At 43.2% G+C, this 23,892-nt stretch overlaps 1 protein-coding gene across 3 annotated transcripts; it reads left to right on the top strand.

The window, feature by feature from the left end:
* Nucleotides 1–3,085: 3,085 nt before the first annotated feature.
* On the top strand, nucleotides 3,086–19,525 carry Sc5d (sterol-C5-desaturase). 3 transcript variants are annotated; one of them, XM_006981236.4, is made up of 6 exons: nucleotides 3,086–3,534; nucleotides 5,769–5,851; nucleotides 7,963–8,180; nucleotides 12,534–12,666; nucleotides 15,183–15,283; nucleotides 15,586–19,525. In XM_006981236.4, exons 3-6 carry the CDS (start codon nucleotides 7,971–7,973, stop codon nucleotides 16,039–16,041), a joined length of 900 nt encoding a protein of 299 aa, XP_006981298.1. In that variant the 5' UTR covers nucleotides 3,086–3,534; nucleotides 5,769–5,851; nucleotides 7,963–7,970; the 3' UTR covers nucleotides 16,042–19,525. The 3 variants fall into 3 exon arrangements, with proteins under 3 accessions (XP_006981298.1, XP_042136652.1, XP_076432176.1); XM_042280718.2 differs by having other exon boundaries at nucleotides 3,525–3,660; XM_076576061.1 differs by lacking the exon at nucleotides 3,086–3,534 and adding an exon at nucleotides 3,593–3,666.
* The last annotated feature ends 4,367 nt before the right edge of the window (nucleotides 19,526–23,892 follow it).

The following is a 23,892-nucleotide window of genomic DNA, read 5'->3' as shown; positions in this document are numbered from 1 at the left end:
CAGTAAGCCACGAGCCACGTGGCAATGTATAGATTTATAGAAATGGGTTAATTTAAGCTATAAGAACAGTTAGCAAGAAGCCTGCCACGGCCATACAGTTTGTAAGCAATATAAGTCTCTGTGTTTACTTGGTTGGGTCTGAGCGGCTGTGGGACTGGCGGGTGACAAAGATTTGTCCTGACTGTGGGCAAGGCAGAAAAACTCTAGCTACAGGTGGGCCAGTGGATAAAGCGAAGCCTGAAGACCTGAGTTCTATCCCTGGAATCCATATGACGGAAGGAAAGAATCAACTCTTGAAAGTTGTCCTCTGACCTCCACACATGTGCTGTGGTGTGGATGTGCACATGTATGTACATAAACATACATAAGCTCATACACAGAGTCAATAAATGAATGTGAGAAGTCATTTGTTCATTCAGATAACATGCCCTCATGCGTGCATGTGTGAGTGAGTGTTGAAACTGGATGTGTTCAGAGATAGTATCTAGGAACATCACCTGAAAATTAGGCACCCAAGCCACTGGTATGCTCGCTGACCATTAATTAGCTATGGGTGAACTATGGTGTCCAGTCCAGGTTGGGAACTTGTGGTGAGTATCTCAGCTTAAATATGGAACAGGCTAATGATGCCTACTGTAGAGTGGAAAAAGAGTGTGAGAATTCCAGGGTATTTTTTCTTTCTCTTCTAGACACAGAGGTACATACAAGGGATATGAGTAAGTAACAGTAAGTTAGAAAGTAAAAAAGAAATTGACCTAAAATTGACATTGCAGAACAATTTCCCATTAGTAAGGATAACTTCCCCTCTACTGCTAGCTTCTGGAAATAGGTGAAAATACTACTTATGTCCACAGAACCAAGCTGCACCTCCCAACCTTTGGCCTAATTTAAGGGAATTCTAAGAGATGTTCTTGGAAGTGAAAATTTCAGAGTAAGGATTACTAAGTGCTATGTAGGAAATAATCAGATGCAATCTAATTTTAAAATGGGCAAATGATAAATCTAAAGAAAATTTATAAAACCTCTGAACCTATTTTCATTGTGTTCATGTGTGAACTTTGTGTGTGCTTATGTTTCCAGATTAATACATGGCTTATAGGGACGCTACCCATATTCTAACTGTAACTCCATTTACTCTCTCTATATCAATTGTGCTAGAGAGTTATCCAATGACTTTCCTTTCTGATGTTTAAGCCCCTGTATAATTCACCCCCCCTCTCTCTGTGTGTGTTTGTGTGTGTATGTGTGTGTGTGTGTGTGTGTGTGTGTGTGTGTGTGTGTGTGTGTGTGTGTGTGTTGCCTGTATATACATCTGTGCATTATGGGTGTCCCTGGTACCTGCAGAGGCCAGAAAAGGGGGGCAGAACCTGGAGTTCAATATGTTGTGAGCTGCCATGTTGGTGCTGGGAAATGAACCCGAGTCCTCTGGAAGAGCAGCTAGTGCTCTTAGCCACTGAGCCATCTCTCCAGCCCCTCTTATGTATTTATTAATCCAACAGATTAAAAACCAAGGTTAACCACCACAGGAATGTCAGAGTACAAAATGACAAGATATGCTTAGAAACTGAATTAGCTTTCATTTGCATTCTAGTGTTGGGCAGCACTTTATTCTATAAATAAAGTGAAGGCTCCTCTGTTGTGGGGGGGGGGCAGCTTGTTTATATAAGGAATCAGAATGGAAGTCACCAGGTTACTTTTAACATTGAAACATAACACCCAGGTCTACATTTCTAGTAACTGCTCAGATAATGTTGATGCTGGGGATGGGAGACAGGACTTTGGGGACCACTGTAGTTGAAGCCGAAGCAGAAAGCTGGTGGTCCAGATCCACTGCATCAATGCAAAACCTATACTCTCATACCAAGCCACACCTCCAGGATGCACACATACTCCTGCTTAGTTCTGCACAGATTTGCTTTATCTTAGTGTGATGACTGATTTTAGTGACAACTTGCCACAAATTAGAATCATCTGAGTCAGGAGTCTCATTGATTTGATTGTCTTAATTGATATAAAAGACAATACCTTAAAGGCAGGTAGCATTTCTGTTAATAGCCCCTCCCCGGATTAAAAGGGGGGGACAAGGAAGATTATTCCCTTTTACTTGCCTGGCTTTTTGTCTTCCCCTTGCCATTGATGTTGCTGCTGCAGATTCCTTCGCTGATACTAAACCCAGTATTTCCAAGCTTCCATTGTTGACAGAGGAGCAGGGACTCTCCAGAAACCTCCCCGGTTTTGGTGGTAGACAGGGACTGCTGAAGCACCCAGCCTTGTGGACAGACTGTCTAACCAAGCTGTTCAGTTTTTCAATGTGAGACAGCCACTGTATGAATACTCTTGACTGGTGAGGGAGCCATCTTCCAGGATGGAACAACTGGACTATCAGTCCCTCAGGTGTGAGACAACTTATTATTTTAATAGAAGCTCGTTTCATAAACTCTTCATGTATGTATTCATTTCATCATTTCTGTTCCTCTAGAGAACTCTGGAAAAAACACTTATAAAGTGAAATTTATAGAGCCTCATTATTTTGAACCAGGCTCTTGCCTCAGAGGTCTAGGAGATCAGACCAAGCCAGAATGGAGTCATTTGTGCTCCATGCCACTTAATCAAACTGGTTTTGAAATACTCCACCCTCCCCCCCCCCCCACATATATATGAAAAGACAGCAACCAATCAGAACAGGTAAATCCTCTGAATGCAACTTGGAAAGCACCCATCTTTTTGGTCCTTTCTTCTAAGGTTCATTTCCTTTTGACAGATACAGTCAATCTCTACCCTCACCCTTGGGGAGTTCTTGTATTTTATAGAATGCACTGCTGCCTAGATTTTTGCGTCATAATTAGCCAACTGATCTTTAAATTCATTTGTTTTCCTATCTATATCTTCATCTTGACAGTATTTAAATGCCTGTGTAAACCCGGTTTGGCCAGATCATAACCTTTTTCTTTTTTTTATCTCCATAAATAATTGCTTCTTTAATTTACTAAGCTACACATATTTTCACTTTACATATTTTATGCAGATGCTAACCTTTCTATGTTACATAAAAGGACATGCTCTGGGGAGGTGAAAAATAGCAGATGGATGAACGTTTGAGCCACAGGCTTGGGACAAATGCCTCTGCCATTAACTTCTAAAGGAAACGTCATTGATCTTCCTTCTGGCTGAATGTCATTTTTGCACTCATCCCGGGTCGTTTGAACGAATCCCGTACACTTGCATGAGAGGGAAGAAAGTGGGCAGGAGAGCACACTTCTTCACCCGGGAGCATCCGGACAGCCGGCACACAGGTCCAGGCAGAGGCGCCCGGGGGGCGGGGCCCGCGAGCGGCGACCACGTGACCACGGAGGCCGCGCCGCTCCAGGTCGCGCGATCCGCCGTCACATCAGCTTATGGCGCCGGCTGCTGATTGGCGGACTGCCTGCACGTGGGCGGGGCTCTGCCGGGCGGGCGGTGTCCTGGGCTCTCCAGCTCCTTCCCCCGCTGCCTGGCGGTGTAGCCGAGGCGAACTGAGCGGCCCGGGCCCTGCAGGTAGGTTCCGTTTGCCAGCAGCTGGATCCCGGCGAGTGGGAGGACCGGCGAGCGATCGCGAGGGATCCCCAGTTGCCAAGTGCTGGGAGAGCACCCTCCGCACAGGTGTAGCCGTCCTGGCTTGAGGTGCAGGTGGCTTGAGATGGTGGCCGAGTGGGCACCTTGGCCTGAGGGGCCTGCGGTGGATGTGGACAGGGCTGTGGCGGGGCAGGGAAGGACACCAACCCGGGAGAGCTGGGTCTCCGCCAGTGGCTGGAGGTTGCCTGTTGTGTATCCCACATCCAGGGAGAGATGGGAAATGCTGGTGCTTTGCTTTGCTATGGGCTTTTCCGGAAAAAGAGATCAGGTTGAAAACCTGCCTCTGACAGTTACTGCGACCTAGTGAGGGTGGAAGGCCAGCACTCTCTGCCTTTCTGAAAACTACGTGCACGGCGTGCGTACTTTAGCATCATAAAAAAAAAAAGTCGCGCATACTGACATCCCTGCTTTATTGCCGAGTATATTCGAAGGTGGTACAAATAAGTGAAAACATGGCCTTAAGTGCCCAGTCTGGAAAGTGGTTGGGGTCAAAACTTTGTGGGTTAGCTGAGTAGGTGTTACCATCAGTTGTTTTGTTAAAATGCTTGCTGATAACAGCCTTGTGACCCTTGATCTCTTACTGGGATTTTTTTGCATTCATGATGTAATATAATTAGTGTGGAGAACTCAGAAGTCCTTATTCGTATGTGTGACTTTAGAGAGGTAAAGATGTAGAAGGAACAAGCACTGGGCCTTACAGCACATCGACTACTCCTTACAGAACAAAGTTATTTAAATTATTCCTGCCTTCATTGTCCAGCATATTAAGATTATACAAGTGTATACCTTACAGACTTGTGAGAATTAGATGAGGGAACCCCTCCAAATGTGTGAAATGAGATGTGGTGCCAGGGGTCCAAGAGCTCAGGAGCCTGAACCAGGAGAATTGAAGTTCCAGGCTACATAGCCAAGACCTGGAGGTGGAGGGGGGGGGGGTTAATAATATGTAGGCTTGCGGAGTCGGGAGGCAGAGCCAGGCCGATCTCTGAGTTCAAGGCCAGCCTGGTCTACAGAGCGAGCTCCAGGACAGGCACCAAAACTCCATGGAGAAACCCTGTCTCAAAAAACCAAAATAATAATAATAATAATAATAATAATAATAATAATAATAAGTAGTAGGCTTTTGGAAAATATATAAATGCTATTGTTTCTGTGCTTTTTCTTTCGGTTAAGAAAAATATAATAGTTTTAAGTCATCTAAGTTTTATAGTGCATTTATTTGCTGGGGAAGGAACCAGGGCTTTGGACATACTAGGCTGGAGGAATATCACTAAACTACAGCCCAGGCCTATTTAATTGATAACCACGTTTTAAAGAAAAGAATACTTCTTCTGCAAAGGCACTATAAGATTTAATGTAAACTTCAGTTTCAAGCAGTAATGCCCAATTAATTTAGAGTCCACAGAGCCACTGACTTTAAGGGGTTTAGCCCTTAAAATTACATACAAAATTATATGAGTATGTGGGTGTTTATTACTGTATAGCACTTGATACTAGTTTTTTTTTAAACGATCAGTGGCATACATAATGGAGATCCAAATACTTAACACTTAATATAAATTAATTTTTTCATGACAAAGTGGGAGAAAACATTGTGATCCATCCCATAAGCAAAGGACTAAGCCTCTTAGTATATAAGATCCTAGCCGGAGTGGTGCTGCAAACTTTTGGACTAGGCTGCTTGGAAAGCTGTGGAGGGAGGGATGGCTTGAGTAATGGATCTGGAGGGAGAGGAGGAGAGGTGGAAGAGATTTTTAATCAGGAAACTGAAACATCCCAGGGGTAAGTGGGCAAAGGATAAAGATAAAGACCATTCACAGAAAGAGTGTAATTTCACTCAATTCATTCACACAAAAAGCTCAGTATCTCTCAAGGTAGATAGGAATTAAGTATGCACCAAGATGTCTCCTCTTCCCTACTGAGTTGAAGACACCCTACCCCGGGGATTCTGGAGAAACAGGCACTGTCCTCCATCCTTAGAGAACACACAAAGCAGTTCCATACCTGTGGAGAGCAGCTTAGCAACCTGGCCCAGGTCACACATTCGGTTTCTCCTTGAGAGCGTCCTGCCTGTAAAGGTGTCCTTGGTACAGGAGCACTTGTGCCTCAAAGCCTGAAAGCCTGAGAACCAAACAACTGTTTTCTTTTTGCCATAGGTTCAGCACTCAGACTCATCTGATGACCGGCCCTGACTCCAAGTGACTGACGAGCACCTGTTGTTTCTTGGGTGACACACCAGGTATTCCTGCCTCTGCTTGTGCCTTCCGGCGATGTTTTGCTTTTTTGTTGTTTTGTTAACTTTTGATTTACTTCCATGTGAAGATGTCGGAAGTAGCTGAAGACAGCCTGCTGGGTGGCAGCAAGGAGGAAGCTGCTGTCAGTACTGCCCAGGACGGGGTTGAGGGTGCTGCTGGTGTGTGGTATGTTTGTGGTGCATCTACTGAAAGAGACAGTGTGGGAACTAACGCCATGCATGGCTTTTGGACTGGAGAGACAAACTGTTGAATTTTTATCTGGAAGTGAAGATCAAAATATTGCCTAGCAGAGAAAAATGAAATACTAAGCATGTTTGATAAAGTGACAATTAAAAAACTAAACAGGTGTCGCTAGTGGCTGCGATGATCATGAAACCAGACGGCATAAATGCAGAACTGTTGATGCATATTAATAGGCTGATACATGTTAATAGCAGCATTAAGAAGGAAGAACTTAGAAAGCGGGACAGTGGAAAATATCTCAAAGTCTAGTGAAAGCTACTTGGGAACTTTCCTCGTGCCCAGACAACTCTTTTGCACATTCTCCTCTTTCACTTCATGTTAAAAAGAATGTTGACAACATTTTCTTTTCTTCCACTGTTCCTTCAAGACAACCTTTCTCACCAAACAGTGTCATGCTTAGAAAAGCAAGTGCTGGGAGGCAGAGGCAGGTGGATCTCTGTGAGTTCGAGGCCAGCCTGGTCTCCAAAGCGAGTTCCAGGAAAGGTGCAAAGCTACACAGAGAAACCCTGTCTCGAAAAAACAAAAACAAAACAACAAAAAAAAAAAAAAAGAGAAAGAAAGAAAAGCAAGTGCTTATATATTGCCGGCATAGTTCACATAGGCCTGGCCATCATAATGTCCAGAGTAGTTCATCCATAAAGATCTAGTCCCAAAATTGCTTACTGTGCAAAATGGCGTTGGTAGATCAGCATTAATAAATGTTTACTAGGGCTGGAGAGATGGCCTCAGCAGTTAAGAACACTTGCAGAGGGCCCAAGTTCAGTTCCCATTGTTCACATCAGACAACTTGCAACCACCTGTAACTCCAGCTCCAGGGGAGACGGTACCCTCTTCTGGCTTCTGCAGGCACTGGCACTCATGTGCTGTATATTCAGGCAAACATACCCACATAAAATAAAATAAAAAGAAATGTTTGCCATGTGAGCAGACAGTGATAAGCCAGCAGATAGCTGGAATATTTCTCTTTCCCTGTGTGTTTGTGTGTATGTGAGTATGTGTGTATGTGGAGGTCAGAGGACAACTTCAGTTGCTGTCCCTGCGTGCCTTCCGTCTTGTGTTTGAGGTAGGGTCTCTCATCGGTCTGAGACTCTCCTAGGTGGGCTGAGCTACGGACCAGGAAGTTCCAGGGTCCTCCTGAGTCTCCCTCCCATCTTGCCATCAGTGGATTGATTATTTAGACCCAAGCCACCATGCCCTGCTCTTCACCTGGGTGCTGGGGGCTCCAAACTCAGCTCCTCCAGTTGGCAGAACAGGCACTTGGCTGACCAAGCCGCAGTCTCCCCAGCCCAACCGAAGGATTTTCTAACACTAAAAAGACCGTGGTACTTAACCTCTTCAGGCCATGAATAACTCCGGGGAGGCCACCCTTGAAGAAATGCTGCACCTTGATTGTGTTGCTTCTGGTGGCATGGTTTGGAAACTGCTGGAAGGTTATTGAACGAGTGTGCCTAAGGATAGTAGGACAGCCTAAGTGGCTATGTTGTGAACCCTTATGGGAAAAGTACTGAAGGCGTTTGTGGTAATAGCTAGTGTTTAAGCCAGACCTTAGGGCGATAAACAAGGGAGAAGAGATCCTGTCAAAGGCATCTTGCACTGTGTTGCTCCATCACTTGGGAATCCTGACCCTGCCATGCAATTAATGTCTAATTTCAACACTATATAATATGAAGAAGTCAGACTAGGGATGATAGATACCCTGATACTCTCTTCTGCTGCCCAAGGTGGCACCTGGGGAGGCTGGTGGCCACATCTATGCTACATAAGATTGTTCTTAGTCCAGAAACTGTACATACAGCTTTTCTGAAACGTTGTAGAGATGTGAGGAGTGAATTACCACACATTTGTCCTGCAGGGGCTGCGATGGACCTGGTTCTCAGTGTTGCCGATCATTACTTCTTTACTCCATATGTGTATCCAGCCACGTGGCCCGAGGACAACATCGTCCGACAAACTATTAGTCTCCTGATTGTCACGAACCTGGGGGCTTATATCCTCTACTTCTTTTGTGCAACCCTGAGCTATTATTTTGTCTATGATCATTCATTAATGAAGCATCCACAGTTTTTAAAGGTAAGAGATTTTCTGGCTTCTGTTACTTTAAAAATAATGATACAATATATTTGTGAATTTTTCAGTTAATTAAACTGCTTATATGTGAATAAAGTTTTTGAAAACAGCCCCTGAATGGGCTGGATGTTTTTATAAGGGTTAATCACCTCTTTCCTTCTTGTATTCTAAATAAGTGGATCTTGTCTGTTAGCCTGGAGATCTTACTTCCCCATGTACATAGATGAGAATCACTCTGCTAGTATTGATGAATACATGTATATAACTATTGGGTTTATGTAACTACTTGACTCTGGCTTTTGCAAACTAAAAGGTATTTACCATGTGCGTTTTCCATGGCTGAGTTGGGGATTCAGGTTGAGCAGTTGAGACGTGTTCTTAATCAGCTTGGAACAGTTTTCTGTGACCACTACTGGCATTTGTCAGATAGTCCCTGAACCGAAGGAGCTGGGGAGGGAAGTTCATTAAAGATTATTCCATTAATAGAAACTCAGCACATAGATTTGGCAAGGAGGAGAAAAAAAATTCAGAAGTGAAGGTACTTGCTGCCTTTGGTTGGCATAAAGGAATATGTAGTCAGAATATTTCCTGTGTCCCGCCTGGCCCATGGTCAGGACAGATCTCTCACCCACAGTCCCACAGCCTTTTATAAAATAATCACACAGAGACTTAATATTATTTATATAACTGCTCAGCCATTGCTCAGGCTTATTACTGACTAGCTCTTACACTCAAATTAACCCATAATTCTTATTTATGCTTAGCCATGTGGCTTAGTAACTTTTCTCAGTTCTGCCTTGACATCTTGCTTCCTCTGTGTCTGGCTGGTGACTCCTGACTCAGCCTTCCTCTTCCCAGAATTCTCCTTGTCTGCTTATATTTCCTATACATCCTGCCTGGCTACTGGCCAATCCACATTTTATTTATCAATCAGTCAGAGCAACACACATTCACAGCATACAGAATGACATTCCACAGCATTTCTGCTTTTATTCCTAATCAACAAGGAAGGTTTTAACTTTAACATAGTAAAATTACATATAAGAAAACAGTTATCAAACAAGAATTACAGTTACAATATCTAGTCTATTTGTATTTGGCAAAATTAAAGAAAATATTTTACCATCTGTCCTATTTTGTGAGTCTAAAGTTTATATCTAATTTATCTTTTATCATAACCAAGGAAAATTATAACTATCTAGTCTTCAACTACATTAAAGACCCCAGAAGGATATAATATTACCTAAGTAAACAGGAAGATAATTGTAAGCAACTTCCAAAAATCTAGAATGACAGAGACAACTGGCTACCTGGACAGTCACCCAAAGTCCCTGGGCAACATTGGGGTATCCTTCAGCCTATAGGCCTAGAGTCTCTCAGTTGCTTCTCTCTGTGTCTTGTAGAATGCCTGGCAGTTTCTTCTGTGAAGCAGGAACCTGAAGGACCATCTCACCTTGCAAAGTTCAGTGGTCACCTTCCTATGGGTCTTGCATGTCCAGTTTATACAACATACTGTCAAGCAGTCGATGCAAGGGCACTTTTTTGCCCAGTGACTAACTTTTACCACAAAGAAAGCAAACTCCATAATGAATTTCTTCAGTGCCCATTATCTTCTCTGAAGTAGATTGGTGCTGACAGAAGCAGACATGTTTCAATGTCCAGAAAGTCTAAGTTTTTAAAACATTTTAAATGCCATATTCTATAGGTCTTTGAAGTGTTTGAAGATTACTTACCTAATTGAATTATATCTATGTATACCTAGAAAACTTAACTAGTATGACTGTAAGTTTGATTATCATGGAGACTAATTATTAATCTGTATTTCTTAATTATACATTACAATTTCAAATGAGCTACACAAGCATACCTTAAACAAGAGTAGAAATATACATACAGTATACGAAAATTAACTTTAAATTTGTAATAAACTAAAATCTATAGCAATGTAAATCATTTCAAACAGTTGTTGCTCTTTCAAAGTAAATTCCATAATCTACCTTTTTATCCTATCATATCTATATCCTATATTTCTATATCACTTCCCCCTTTCTTTTTTTAGAAAGAGATTGACTATGACTAATAACAATTTGTAACCAACAACCACAACAAAGACAAACACCCATAATCTGTTTTTTTGGAAATGTGGGTGCAGTTTTCTAGGCTACTTCCTGCTGATAGGGCGTGTTGGTAGTCTTATGGGGATCCTGAGAAAACTAAGAATTATGGTCAAGTCCGGACTGAAATAGTCTGTGATGCTGTATTCTCTGAGCCAGTTGCCTTGAAGCTATTCTGGATGTTGGAATATCTGGAGACCTCTCAGGGGTCCTTGATCAAGCCATATTAGCTTGGAAGCAATCCATAGGTTCTCATCTTCTGTGGAAACAAAAGCAGAACCTCTTTTCCAAAGCAACATATCCTTAAACATAAATTTTGAAATCAAGATATCTTTAAAATGTACATATTGATTTAACTCAGCAGCCTTTACAATCAAATGTCTCTCTGCAGTTAAAAATCCCAAGGCAATATAATACAGAATTTCTGTGTAATTTCCATCTTTACATGGCTTTTTATATTACTTTTACTTTCTCTTTAAAGACTTTATTTTTTAGAACTTTCTATTTCTTTATATAACTGTTTATAATCCTTTTGCTCTCTCTTCCAAGCCTACATACATTTTTATACACATTGTATACCATTTAAAGTCCTATTCCATCCGAATCTGTCTTATTGTGAATTATTGCTTTAAACTGAAGAGTGGTTAGAACAGAAGCAGCAGCCTTGACTGTTGACTCCGCCCACCTCAGCTTTTCAACATGGCGGAACTGCATTTACTGCCAGCTCTGGGGGAACCATACTCATTGCTGACTCTGAAGCAGTGGGTCTATGCTTCCCATCCAGTAACCTGTAGCCCCAAAGCCTTTTCTTTCTTATCTTTTTTTTTTTTGTCTGTACTAGCAAAAGCTAAATCCACCATGCAGTGCGCTGTGCGGCTCATATATGCCACTGTGTACAGTGGCAGAAATCCGCCATGCTGTATTCAAGCCCATACTCCGTGAACCCACCATACTGTAGCTCAAGTCCCCACACCATGGCGTCTCTGTACCTTGCTGTCTCTGTATCTCAACCTGCATGAGACATGAAGTAGCAAGCTGTTTTTGGCTCTGTTATTGTGTGTTTAGAAGCCCTTTTTAAACTCTTTTAGGCCTTATGGAAATTTGAGAGCCCCACATTGGGCACCAAATGTAGTCAAAAGATTTCCTGTGTTCTGAAAATTTTCCTGTGTCCTGCCCGGCCCATGGTCGGGACAAATCTCTTACCCACAGTCCCACAGCCTTTTATAAAATAATCACACAGAGACTTAATATTATTTATAACTGCTCAGCCATTTGCTCAGGCTTATTACTGACTAGCTCTTACACTTGAATTAATTCACAATTCTTGTTTATGTTTAGCCACATGTCTTGGTACCTTTTCTCAGTTCTGCCTTGTCATCTTGCTTCCTCTGTGTCTGGCTGGTGACTCCTGACTCAGCCTTCCTCTTCCCAGAATTCTCCTTGTCTGCTTATTCTTCCTATACATCCGGCCTGGCTCCTGGTCAATCAGCATTTTATTTATCAACCAGTCAAAGCAACACACATTTACAGCATACAGAGCAGCATTACTCATCAAGGAATACTTTTCTTATACTTTCCTATGCATTAAAATTTTCACAGGAGCCGGGCAGTGGTGGCGCATGCCTTTAATCCCAGCACTCGGGAGGCAGAGCCAGGTGGATCTCTGTGAGTTCGAGGCCAGCCTGGGCTACAAAGTGAGCTCCAGGAAAGGCGCAAAGCTACGCAGAGAAACCTTGTCTCGAAAAAAAAAAAAAAAATTTCACAGGAAAAGTTTGGAAGTAGGCTTTTTAGTATAAAAGAGAATTTAGTACCTGGAGAGTAGACTCAACAGTTAAGAGTGCATATTTCTTCTGCAGAAGACCCAAGTTTGGTACCTAGCACCCATATTGACAGCTTGCAACTGCCTGGAACACCAACTCCCTGGGGACTTCTAACGTCTGCAGATATTGCATTCACATGCACATATCTACACACACACACACACACACACACACATACACACACACACACTCACACGCACGCGCGCGCATACATATTTAAAAATAATATGTGAAATAAAAATCCGAGGAAAATAGAAAATTGAAAGGTAGGAGTATAGATCAGTGGTAGAGTTCTTGCCTGATAGAAGCCAGAGTCCAAGTACAAACAGAAAATAGTTAAAAAATCCATCCCCAGTCAACTTTATGACAGTTTTGTTGAACAGATTTTGTGACTTTGAAATAATTGGAACTTTCATCTTTAGAATCAAGTCTCTCGGGAGATCATATTCACCGTCAAGTCTTTGCCCTGGATAAGTATCCCCACCATTGCATTGTTCCTGCTGGAGTTGAGAGGCTACAGCAAGCTCTACGATGACATAGGAGACTTCCCAAATGGTGAGCAGACACTGGGAGGGCCCAAGGACAAGTTAGTGGAGCCATCCCCGCCTCTTCCTGCTGTTTGTTCTTTGTTCATGCATGTGAGCATGTATGTTCATGTGTGCAGCAGGCCAGAGGGCGACCTCAAATATCACCTTCAGGAATACTCTTTACCTCTTGGGTTTGTTGTTGTTGTTGCTGGTGATGATTTTAGTGGCTAGAGTGGGGAGGGGGGGGTTGTTTGGTTTTGTTGTTTGTTTTTTTGAGCCAGGGCCTCAGTAGTTAGCCCTGGCTGGCCTGGAACTTAATTAAATAGGTCAAATACACAGAGATCCATCCATCTGCCACTGCCTCCCAAGTGCTGGAGTTAAAAGCATGTGCCACCTGGCCAAGTCTAGACAGGTTCTCTCATTGGCCTGAAACTTACCAGTTCATCCAGACTGGTTGGCCAGCTAGCCCCAGTCTGTTTCGACCTCACTAGTGCTGGGATTCCAAATCCACATTGCCACATCTAGCATTTTTTATGTGATTCCCAAGGATCAAACTCAGGTCCTCATGCGTGTGAGGCAAGTATTTCCTGGCTGAGCCATCTCCCCAGCCAGCCTGCCTGCCTGCCTGCCTTCTCCCCTCCTTCTTCCCCTCTCTCCCTTTTTCCTTTTCTTCTTTCTTTCTAGACAAAGTCTTGCTAGGTAGCCCAGGCCGGCTTTAAATTTGCAAAGTGCGCCTCCATGATTGTCTTAGAGTTATTTTCTTTAAAGCACCAAGATGCCTCCTTCTCCTTTCCTTCAAACTGCCCAGTTGTTTTGACGGTTCTGCTTCCTTCCATCATGGCTCTCCACACCCGTGGACTTTCTTAACTTCACTGTCATTTTTAAAGTCAGTTTGGGATGATTTTGTACCCAAGGGAATACTGATCAGGGATGAGCCCTTGTATTTATTTCCTACGATTGTTACTTCCAACTGCTGGGAAAGCAGTATGTGAGAGTTACTGAAAGTCGCAGTCTGCTGCCCTGCTGCCTAGAAACTAGAAGCTGCTTGTCACTGTCCGTCTGTCCTCCCTCTCATCTGTGCCTGCCTGCTTCCTTGATTCCATTGCAGAAATGCAATACTTTTTATGCAGCTTGTATTCCAATGGTTGTATAAATGTGGCCATTGTTTCATATCTGTAAATATTGTCATAGAATATATTAATTATAGTAGTTCATTGTGTCTCTGTCCAGAATTTAGAAATTGGCCCCTACATTTAGAGCTTTAGACTTTCTTCTCTAAAGGTAGTCTTGCAGTGATGTGACCTCTGTGCAGTTCTGAAGTTACTTCAAGACACATTTCTGACACCCAGAATACAGGAAAGCAGGATAGTGTTCATTGATTGGCAGGTGCCAGCAGCAGTTCATAGCTCTGCCCCATATCAACCCACTGCTTTTCTTCAGCAGCTCTGCAGAGTGGGTCTTGCTGCTAGGCTGCTTTTAGAAGGGGCATATTAGGGAAGGACGTGTTGAGAAGCTGCCTATGTGCTCAGCTAATAGTTGGTGGGTCAGAGGCTTGAACCCAGCCTTGCTGTGTGCTCTCAAAGTAGGAGGTGGTTAATTAGAAGAGGCTTTGACAATGAATGAGGGAATGAGCAAAATCAGGGAGAGAACATTCTAGACATGTTGGGACAGTGTGAGCCCAAGTCAGAGGTAAAATGCTGCAGGCACAAGAGGGAGTTGAGTACATCAGCTTGGTTGGGTCAAAACCCCAGGAGGATGAGGCTGGAAATACTAGAAAGGGACTCATTATGGGGTGAGTTTCTAGAGTGAAGGTATTTATTGGGAAATAAGGCTCCAGGTAAAGAGGTAGTACACAAAGATAGGATTTAAGAATGCTAGTATGAAGGAAAGCAGTGGGAATGTCCTGTCACGTGGGCATCTTTATAGTTTAAGTAATACTTGTACTAGAAAGATGACTGAGCAGTTAAGAGGACCCGAGTTCAGTTCCCAGAACCCATATCGAGCGGCTCACACCTGCTAATAACTCCAACCATAGGGGAACCAGAGCCTTCATATGCACACACATACGCATAATTCTAAAGAAATCATTAATATCTGGGCAGTGGTGGTGCACCCCTTTAATCCCAGCACCTGAGAGGTAGAGACAGGCAGCTCTCTGAGTATGAGTCTACTCTGGTCTACAGAGTGAGTTCCAGGACAGCCAGAGCTACACAGAGAAACCCTGTATTGAAAAACAAATATGCAAAATAATAAAGTTAAGCCATAAAAAAGAAAATCAATACTATATGGGCAATTTTTATGGTTTTGTATATGAGCTAAAATTTAATTAAAATTACAAAGTTAATGAAAGGTAGAACATTTCAAGTTGTTAGGTGAGGGGGAAGTAGAGATGTCAGCGGTTCTAGGTAGTGAAGGCAGATGACCCTCTAATATGTTGATTGTGTTTGAGTTTCGGATCCCCTTTTGTGTTTGTGTGGACATGTGGAAAGGGAACACTAATTCTGGAGCCAACCTTTGACTCTTGTTCTGTATGGTCTCCTTTAGGCTGGATTCATCTCATCATTAGCGTGCTATCCTTCCTCTTTTTCACGGATATGCTGATCTACTGGATTCACAGGGGCCTGCATCATAGACTGGTCTACAAGGTAGAGTCATTAGAGGGGAGAGGAGGGGGAGATATCTCACATTTCCATATTACAGATGCTCTAGAGTCTAAGGCTTTCTCTTGCCTGTATTAAACGCCCAAGAAGCTCTTTTGGTCATCACTCATCACAGGGCCTGTATGCATGTTAGTTATAGTTTTCTTTGTGGTCTGGAGGGCCTGTCTTAGAATTTTAACCTTGGGAGTAAAGAAGGGTGACTTGGCCAATTGCAGGTAGGCCATGTCTGAACCAGAGGTGGAAACTAAGTTTGCACATGGCTCTAATCGTATCCCTTTCCTCCTCAGCGCATACATAAACCTCATCATATTTGGAAGATCCCCACTCCATTTGCAAGTCATGCTTTTCACCCTGTGGACGGCTTCCTCCAGAGTCTACCTTACCACATATACCCCTTTATCTTTCCACTGCACAAGGTGGTCTATTTAGGTTTATATGTCTTGGTTAATGTCTGGACAATTTCTATTCATGACGGTGATTTTCGTGTCCCCCAGTTCTTAAGGCCATTTATTAATGGGTCAGCTCATCACACAGACCACCACATGTTTTTTGACTATAACTATGGACAGTATTTCACATTGTGGGATAGAATTGGAGGCTCTTTTAAAAATCCTTCCTCCTTTGAAGGGAAAGGACCACATAGTTATGTGCGGAAGATGGCCGAAAGAGAGTTCAACAACCTTGCAGTAAATGGCTGTAAAAGCGAAAAAGTGTGCAATGGAGAGTTTACAAAGACTAAGTAGGTTATTGCCCAATTATTAAATATTTTAAATAAGGAAATAATCTACACACAGCCAAGATACATAGCGCATAAGTGGTGCCATTTGGACGTCAGCATTTTGTGTTCTGACGATAAACTGGGAAGAAGCTGGGAGCAGCAAGACTGTAATCCAGTGGCCAGTGGGTCAGACATTGGTCCAGGGGACAACTTGTATCTTTGCAGCCAGCAGATCTGCAGCCTGTACAGCCCCAACAACTTTAAATAAGATAAAAGATACGCTACGGAAGAAGCTGGTCCATGTCCTTTTGCCTTAATCCACTCATATTCATTAAGGGGAAAACCCCATTGTACTTAACAATACTGAGACTAGCCAAGAAATACTAATCTGAGGATGGCTCCTGTCCTGGGAGCGGCTGGCTCTGCAGTGGTGGTGGAGGACTTGCAGGACTTGGTTCAGATCGGAACATCAGCCCGAACTAGCTGATACACAAGTGGCTATGTATATGATTTACCTAATGGCTGGTGTGGTAAGATTATATTATCTTCTTATACATAGTCGCCTTACTCTCAAGGGCATTATCAGACTTTAATAATGCATAAATAAATAAATGGTAATTTTTTAAAATGTTAGCTCTTCTATGATTCAATCCAGATATGAGATTATTTAACTGAAAATCTTGATTCATGTCATTTAAAACTACTGTTTAATAAGCCTACAGCCACAAATCTAGATAATGCTAGATATAAACTTAGGGCACCAGGTGGCACATCTCTTTTTAATAAAATGGATGCACTGTACTTTTGATGTATTCCAAGTTACAAAGCTGATTTTTTAAATGAAGGGAATAATTGCCAAATACTTAAGTCTACCTGAGATACGTACACTTTGAAACCTCAGTCCCCATTTCTTCCCTCTTTTCCTACTGAAAAAAAAATCTCACAAACACCTCCAGGAAGAAAGGTGGGTGTTATAAGTATATTGGGGTAAAGATATTCTATTGGCTGTTTATGCAAAAACCAATAAAAGTTGATCATGACTGCTATTAACCACTTAAATGTTATAGCACAAAATATCCTTTGTTTAAATTAGTGACACTCTGAAGACAGAGTTGATGTGGGTTGTAAAAGCTGAGAGCATTCCAGATACCCAGGGTCAGACTGCTGGATGTGAGTGTTTACTACAAGGATCTCTCACTCAGCAAATCCTTCCTCATTTGCTAGTTGACATTATCAAGTGCTCTGAGGCAGTGGAAATGGGAAATAAAGAGGCTCTGTGTACAGATCTAGACTTCCTTTTCCTGGAAATAGAACCCACCAGGACACATCACTAAGATAAGACTGACTGAGATGTTGAATGACTCTGACGCCCAGCTCTTGGCAGTGTGCTGTGGATGCTACATCAAGAAAGAGCAAACTCCCCAAGTGGGACATCTCTTCTCCTCAAGGTTCAGGGAACATTAAGGAAGAAGCTGAGGCCAGGGGAGAATGCTGCAAGACTCTGGACATGAGGGGCCCTCCTGCTTGTGAACTTATTGCAACTGTGTCTGTCTGCACACCGTCCAACCAGGGAACATTCCAGCATGGATGGGTTGAGGGGGCTCACAAGGTCCCACCTCCAGCTGGGGAGCTGTTGACAGTGGGTGGCCGCTAGGGAAGGGACAGTCTGTTTGTAGTGGTGTAGTCTCCAAGGTGCTTTTGTGCCCGTGGGCGGCCCTGTACCTGAGGCTAGGGGCAGCTCTAACTGGACCCTGGCTTATAAAGGAGAAGAAACAGAGAATGTGAAATTGGGAGAGAGATCGGGGAGAAGTTGGGGGTGGAAAGGTAGAGTGGATATGATCAAACTGTATTGTGTATGTGTATGACAAACCGGGAGGGGGGGTTGTCTTCAGCCTCACTTCAGGAGTTGCTGCCAGGAGCCTTGCAGTAGGAAGAATGAGTCACAGCAGGTGCCCTCTGCAACCTTGCTTTCCCCATCTCATAAGGGACGAGCCACTGTCCCCCAGTAGGGTCAAGCCCAGAGAACGGTGGCTTCTGCTTCCTGGCTTCAGTGATGATCATTGTTAATCTTCTGCTGGGTCCTCATCAGGAGTATGGTGGAGGAGGCTACTCTCCCCTTCACGTTGGAGCCTGAAAAGCATCGGATGAGTTACAGGAATATATTTAAAAAAAAAAAAAATCAAAAACAAGATGTTGCACACTGTGAATGATCTTTATGGGGTGAAATAGCCAGTGTTTTGGTTGCTGTAGCGTTCTTTTTCAAAACAAGTCATAAGCCAGTCTACAGTAAAATTGAGACAAAATCAAAGCCTGTCTCCCCCCAAATAGAATAAACTTCTTAAGGACAGGGAATGCATGATCCAGGTGGTAGTAGGTTTCACCACTAGGGCAGGAGTTGGTATTGGAAGAAATTATTCATAAAAACTTGTTATAATTTGCTTTGTGAAGATACTTTGAAGATAATTGTCCAGGGGCCAGGATGCGGCCTAATGGTGGACAAAGTGTATGCTTGGCATTCACAAGGCCCTAAGCTTCATTCCCTGCCTGGCCAAAATGTTTTCTTCCTGAATCTCTAAAGTCAAATTGAAGATTTTTATTAATTTAAGTGCAATAGACTTTAACAAATAAGTTATATTCTAGTTTCTTTAACAGCGAACTCCTAAGTTGAGCCTATCAAATGTTCCTGAACATGTAACCATTTGTCTTTTTATAATGAGATTTTCTTAAATGTGGTAAGAGACACAGCATTTTGAGTCAGTTCCCTGGTCAGACTTGTGGTTGGGTACCTGGGCCGAGTCCCACCGCTCAGACATCACCACCGCACAGTAGGACGTGTCGGAAGTTAGTCATTTGACTTGAGGTCATCTGCGCCCTCCTGGAGCCAGCTTATCTCATAGGCTTCTGTTCAGCTCCTCCATTCCGTATGTCTATTTCTTTTGGTATTATCGCCTCACTCAGCCATTCACTTGAAGAAAAGTTGACCCCCTGACATGCTGTTAAAGAAGCAAATAGAAACATCGTACACATCCAGCCGTGGAGGTGGTCCTGGGCTGCTGCTCCAGTACAGCGTGTGCTGGCTTTCCTGTAGTTAGTGCGCCTGCTCCATTGTACAGTTCAGCCTGGACATCCAGACACCAACGGCACCGCCCCCCTCAAGACAGCATGGCCTCCACCGGAGCGTGCACTGTCTCCCTCTGCGGTTTCCCCCGGCCTCAGGTAACCACTGACCTACTCTGTCCCTGGGGATTAATTTCATCTCTTCCAGAATTCCATTTAAATTAAATCAGATGAGATATACTCATGTGTTGAGCTTTTTTTTTGTTTTGACACATGTGCTGTTGTATTTATCAACAGTTCATTCCTTTTCATTGGTGAGTAGTGTTCCTATTACAGCATTATACTAAGTAATATACTACTGTCAGCTAAACTGAGTATCTGTTGATGGATATCTGGGTTATTTCCAGTGTGGAGATATTTTGAATAAAGCTATTAGAGACATTTGTGAATGATCATTGTGTGGACCTGTCTTTATTTTGTTGTTTGTTTCTTTTTGTTTTTGTGTTTTCAAGACAGGGTTTCTCTGTGTAGCCTCGGCTGCCCTTTCACCTCCGTAATGTCTTAGAAGGAAAATGTTGAATTTAGGTTAATAGCAACTTCACAGCTTTTGTCTTTCCTTGATCCTGCTTTTCATGCTTCCTAAGACATCGTAACCTCCCCCAAAGTATGCCTGGAAGTCGTGGTGAGGTTGTGTTGTTGTTTGGGGTTTTTTGTTTCTTGATTTTTGCGAAGATCTCACTGTATGGCCATCCCCTCCATTCCCTTCTCTTCCTTCCCTTGTGATGGTTAAACGTTCATTCGGGTTCATGGCTGTGACAGAGGTGAGGCACATTCTCTTCCATCTTGGGGTGTGACTTCTAGTGGTCTGATGATCTCAGAAGTTTCAGTTCACGGTCATGTGGCTCTGTTTGGGCTCTGGTCAGGCAAAAGGTCATGCCAGGGAGCCTACAGGGGGCAAAGCTGCTCACCACACCTTGGTCTAAAAGCACGGAGAAAATTCAGTCATTTTAGTGACAGAAGACTTTTTCAGTCTTTGGTTATTCAGATCTGATGCACTACTGTTCAAGAAATTTATTCTCTTTGCTAAAGTTAATAATTTTTTTTTGCCATGAACTTGTTTAAACAATCCCCTATTAACATGTTAACATCCATAGTTATAGTTCTTTAATTCATGTTAGTATTGTTTGGTGTTTGGTTTTGTTTTCTGTTTTTTTCATCAGTCTGAGAGGGATGTTTCTGGGGGTGTTTACACAGCATTATACAGGCTGACTGCAGCCTTGGCTCTGGATGCTTCCCACAGACACTTTGTACAGTGCATGCTCACGCTGCGAGTGGCCACAGACATGCTTGAAACACCTCAGTTCAGCTTCTAGCCTACTGTGCCTCAGGAACCGCAGTGTTTACAGTGCATGCAAGGCCTTCTTCTCTTCCACATAACGGTCTGTGGAGAGCAAAGCCACCCAGTGTTTTTCTACTGTCACTGCTCAGCATGTGAATATCAAATTAGTATGTCTTTGGGTTGGATTGTGTCAAAATGTTTGATTCAGAACTTGCTGTGTGGTATGCTGACTTGAGTGCATAAAGATTGCTAAATGGCCGGGCAGTGGTGGTGCACGTCTTTAATCCCAGCACTCGGGAGGCAGAGGCAGGCGGATCTCTGAGTTCGAGGCCAGCCTGGTCTCCAAAGTGAGTTCCAGGAAAAGGCGCAAAGCTACACAGAGAAACTCTGTCTTGAAAACAAAACCAAAAAAAAAAAAAGATTGCTAAGTGAATTTGGGTTTGGGATTAGAATGGAATTACTAACAATTGCTGAAATAGCCGCAAATATACTAGTGCTGGGTATTTATGCAAAGCAGTGCTCTCAGTGCTGATGATTAAAAAATTGAACTGTCAGGACCAGAGCAGGCGCAGTGGCTGAGTGCTTAACGCTCTTCCACAGGACCCACGTTTGGCTCCCAACATCCATACTAGTTGACTCACAGCCACCTGTAACTCCAGCTTCGGGGAACCTGACAGTCTGTTCTGGTCTCCTGAGCATATGTGGCATATACTCACACAGATGCACACCCATACCAAAAGTAAAATCTAAATGAAACCAAAATATCAGTCAACTTTGTAAAATATCCAAGATGCTCCCAGTATCAAATTTCCAGCTACCACTTAATTATCCATGTAAAAATAAATAAGTACATCCATGTCATTGGTATAAATATTTGCTTTAAATAGAAAAGTTCGTCGCCGGGCGGTGGTGGCGCACGCCTTTAATCCCAGCACTCGGGAGGCAGAGCCAGGCGGATCGCTGTGAGTTCGAGGCCAGCCTGGGCTACCAAGTGAGCTCCAGGAAAGGCACAAAACTACGCAGAGAAACCCTGTCTCGAAAAAACAAAAAACAAAAAACAAAATAAATAGAAAAGTTCTATCTAAACCAACAATTGTTCTAAACCAACGATTGTGTTAAGTGAATTTCTTTACAGTTTATTATCAGTAGAGATTTGGTTTGTATGCCTATTTTATATGCCTGTAAACTCTAGGCGGCTTAAGGATTTTCCTGGTGGAAAGGGGCTACAAGTTGAGAAGTCCTGACTTAGTTCACATCCTAAGGTGAGGCCAATGCTGTAAGCACATCAGAACATTTTCCAGAGATCTGCTCTCCACCCTTCCCCAGCCCTTCTGAGGACCCACACTCATCTCTGGAGGATGAAACATTCAAGACACCATTCAGGAGGTAAGAGCAGGTCTCAGCTCCAGAACTGAGAAATGAAATTCCATTTTCAGATTTTTCTTACAGCAAAACTAAGGGTGACATATGCCTATGATCCTAGAACTTGGGAGGTAGAGGCAGGAGGATCAGACTTTCAAGGTCATCCTTGGCTACCCAAGGAGTTTAGGGCTAGCCTGGTATATCCGAGACTCTATCTCAAATAAATGAAAACAAAAAACAGCCAATACTCCAGCTCTATTGTGGCAGGAACACAGATAGACTAAGGTCTGATTGACTGATTTTTCTTAGTTGCTTGTCTTTGGGCTCATCAATTTTGCCCCCCTCCCCAAATATTTTACCTTTCAATTGCTCATTCCCTCTTTTCTACTTAAAATGGAGGCTCAGATCCCTGATTTAATCTTTTTTTTTTTTTTTGCTTTTATAAATATAAACATTTGATGCAACAAAGTTCTCTCAGAGGACTTCTGTGGCCATGGCTCACACATTTTTTTAAATTTATTTTTTATTAAATTATTTTACATACCAACTACAGTTTCCCCTCCCTCCTCTCATCCCATCACCTACCCTCCCCACCTCCTTTTTACCCCACCTCCCCCCATCCACTCCTCAGAAAGGGCAAGGCCTCCCATGGGAGTCTTTTTGTTCTTGACTTGATATTTCCGTTTCAGTGGGATTTCTCTCTTCACCCAGAGGTATGGTGTTCATGCACTGCTTCCTAGTCTGGGTCACAGCTGTGCCTCCCACAGTGGCTTTCCTGATTCGTTTCAGACTCAGCATGGTGGTCTCCTGTGAGACTTGGAAGGTGGAAGGGTGGCTGTGGCCTTCTTTAGGCCTTGGGAAGATGAAGCTGTTGAGAAAACATCTCACTTGAGAGCCGTTGCCTCATCACTTGGCTGGCCCCACAACACCTGCACTTCCTGTCTCGTCCCCTTCAGCTTCTCCAAATTCTGGGCTGGCTCTGTGTGTGACTCCACAACAATGAGGGCCCTGACATCTAAAGAGGAGCGGTCTCACCTCAGAGTTGAGGCTGACTCACGCCAGAGACGGGAGTCACCTTAAGAGCGTTGGCAGTTCTTCCCGAGAACTGAAGTTCAGGTCCCACCACCCAAGTCAGGTGGCTCACAGCTGCCTGTAACTTCAGCCCCAGGGGATCTGGGGCACCTGCAAGAGCATGTTCACACACACACACACACACACACACACACACACACACACACACACACACACAGAAATAAAAAGTTTATTTTTTAAGTTGAGGCTTTCAGGGGATGATTAAGGATCTGTCCAAGTAAAACCCAAGCTCCAGCTTGTCCACTCCTCACGTCCTCTTTCCTTCCTGTCCTACTCTGTGTCTCTGGTTCCCAACATCAGATGCAGGATTTCAAGGAACCTTGACTTGTCCTGGTCAATCCTCACAGCTCTGAAGAAGCATTTCATACTGAAACAGACTCCAGAGGTCAGCACCTTCAGAACTCTCCATCCCTGAATTATGGGTTCTCTGACATGGTTGAACTTAAAAGTCATCCACACACTTTTTCCAAGTCAAAGGGATGTTGGAAGTTCATGATAGGCAATAGCAAAACAATTACAGATCACATATGGAGGAGGACCTCTGAGATGGCTCTGTGGATAAAGACGTTTGCTACCAGGCATGACAACCTGAGTTCTTTGTTCTTTACCTAGGATCTAAGTGGTGGAAGGAGAGAATTAACTCTAATGAGTTGACCCTCCCCTACACACACACACACACACACACACACACACACACACACACACACACACACTATATATATATATATATATATATATATATATATATATATATATATATATATATATGTAATAAAGGATCCCCTGTAGATGTCTATAAAGTGACTACAGGAAAGGCATTAGAGGAAAAAGTACACACTGCATATAACACTTAGTGGAGACAGAATTGTTTGGTTGCTCCTCAATGTGCTAAGAAGTTTAAGCAAATTATTAATGAACCCATGACCTTTAACTCCTGGTTCAGGGCCTAGGTAAGACACTCCAAAATTTCAGTAACTTTTCTAAATTTGACCCACAATTCCTGTAGTTTATAAGCCCAAGCTTTCA

This window comes from Peromyscus maniculatus, chromosome 7 (genome assembly GCF_049852395.1).
Source record: "Peromyscus maniculatus bairdii isolate BWxNUB_F1_BW_parent chromosome 7, HU_Pman_BW_mat_3.1, whole genome shotgun sequence".
Classification (NCBI taxonomy): Eukaryota; Metazoa; Chordata; class Mammalia; order Rodentia; family Cricetidae; genus Peromyscus; species Peromyscus maniculatus.
This window is presented reverse-complemented; position numbering and strand designations above follow the sequence as displayed.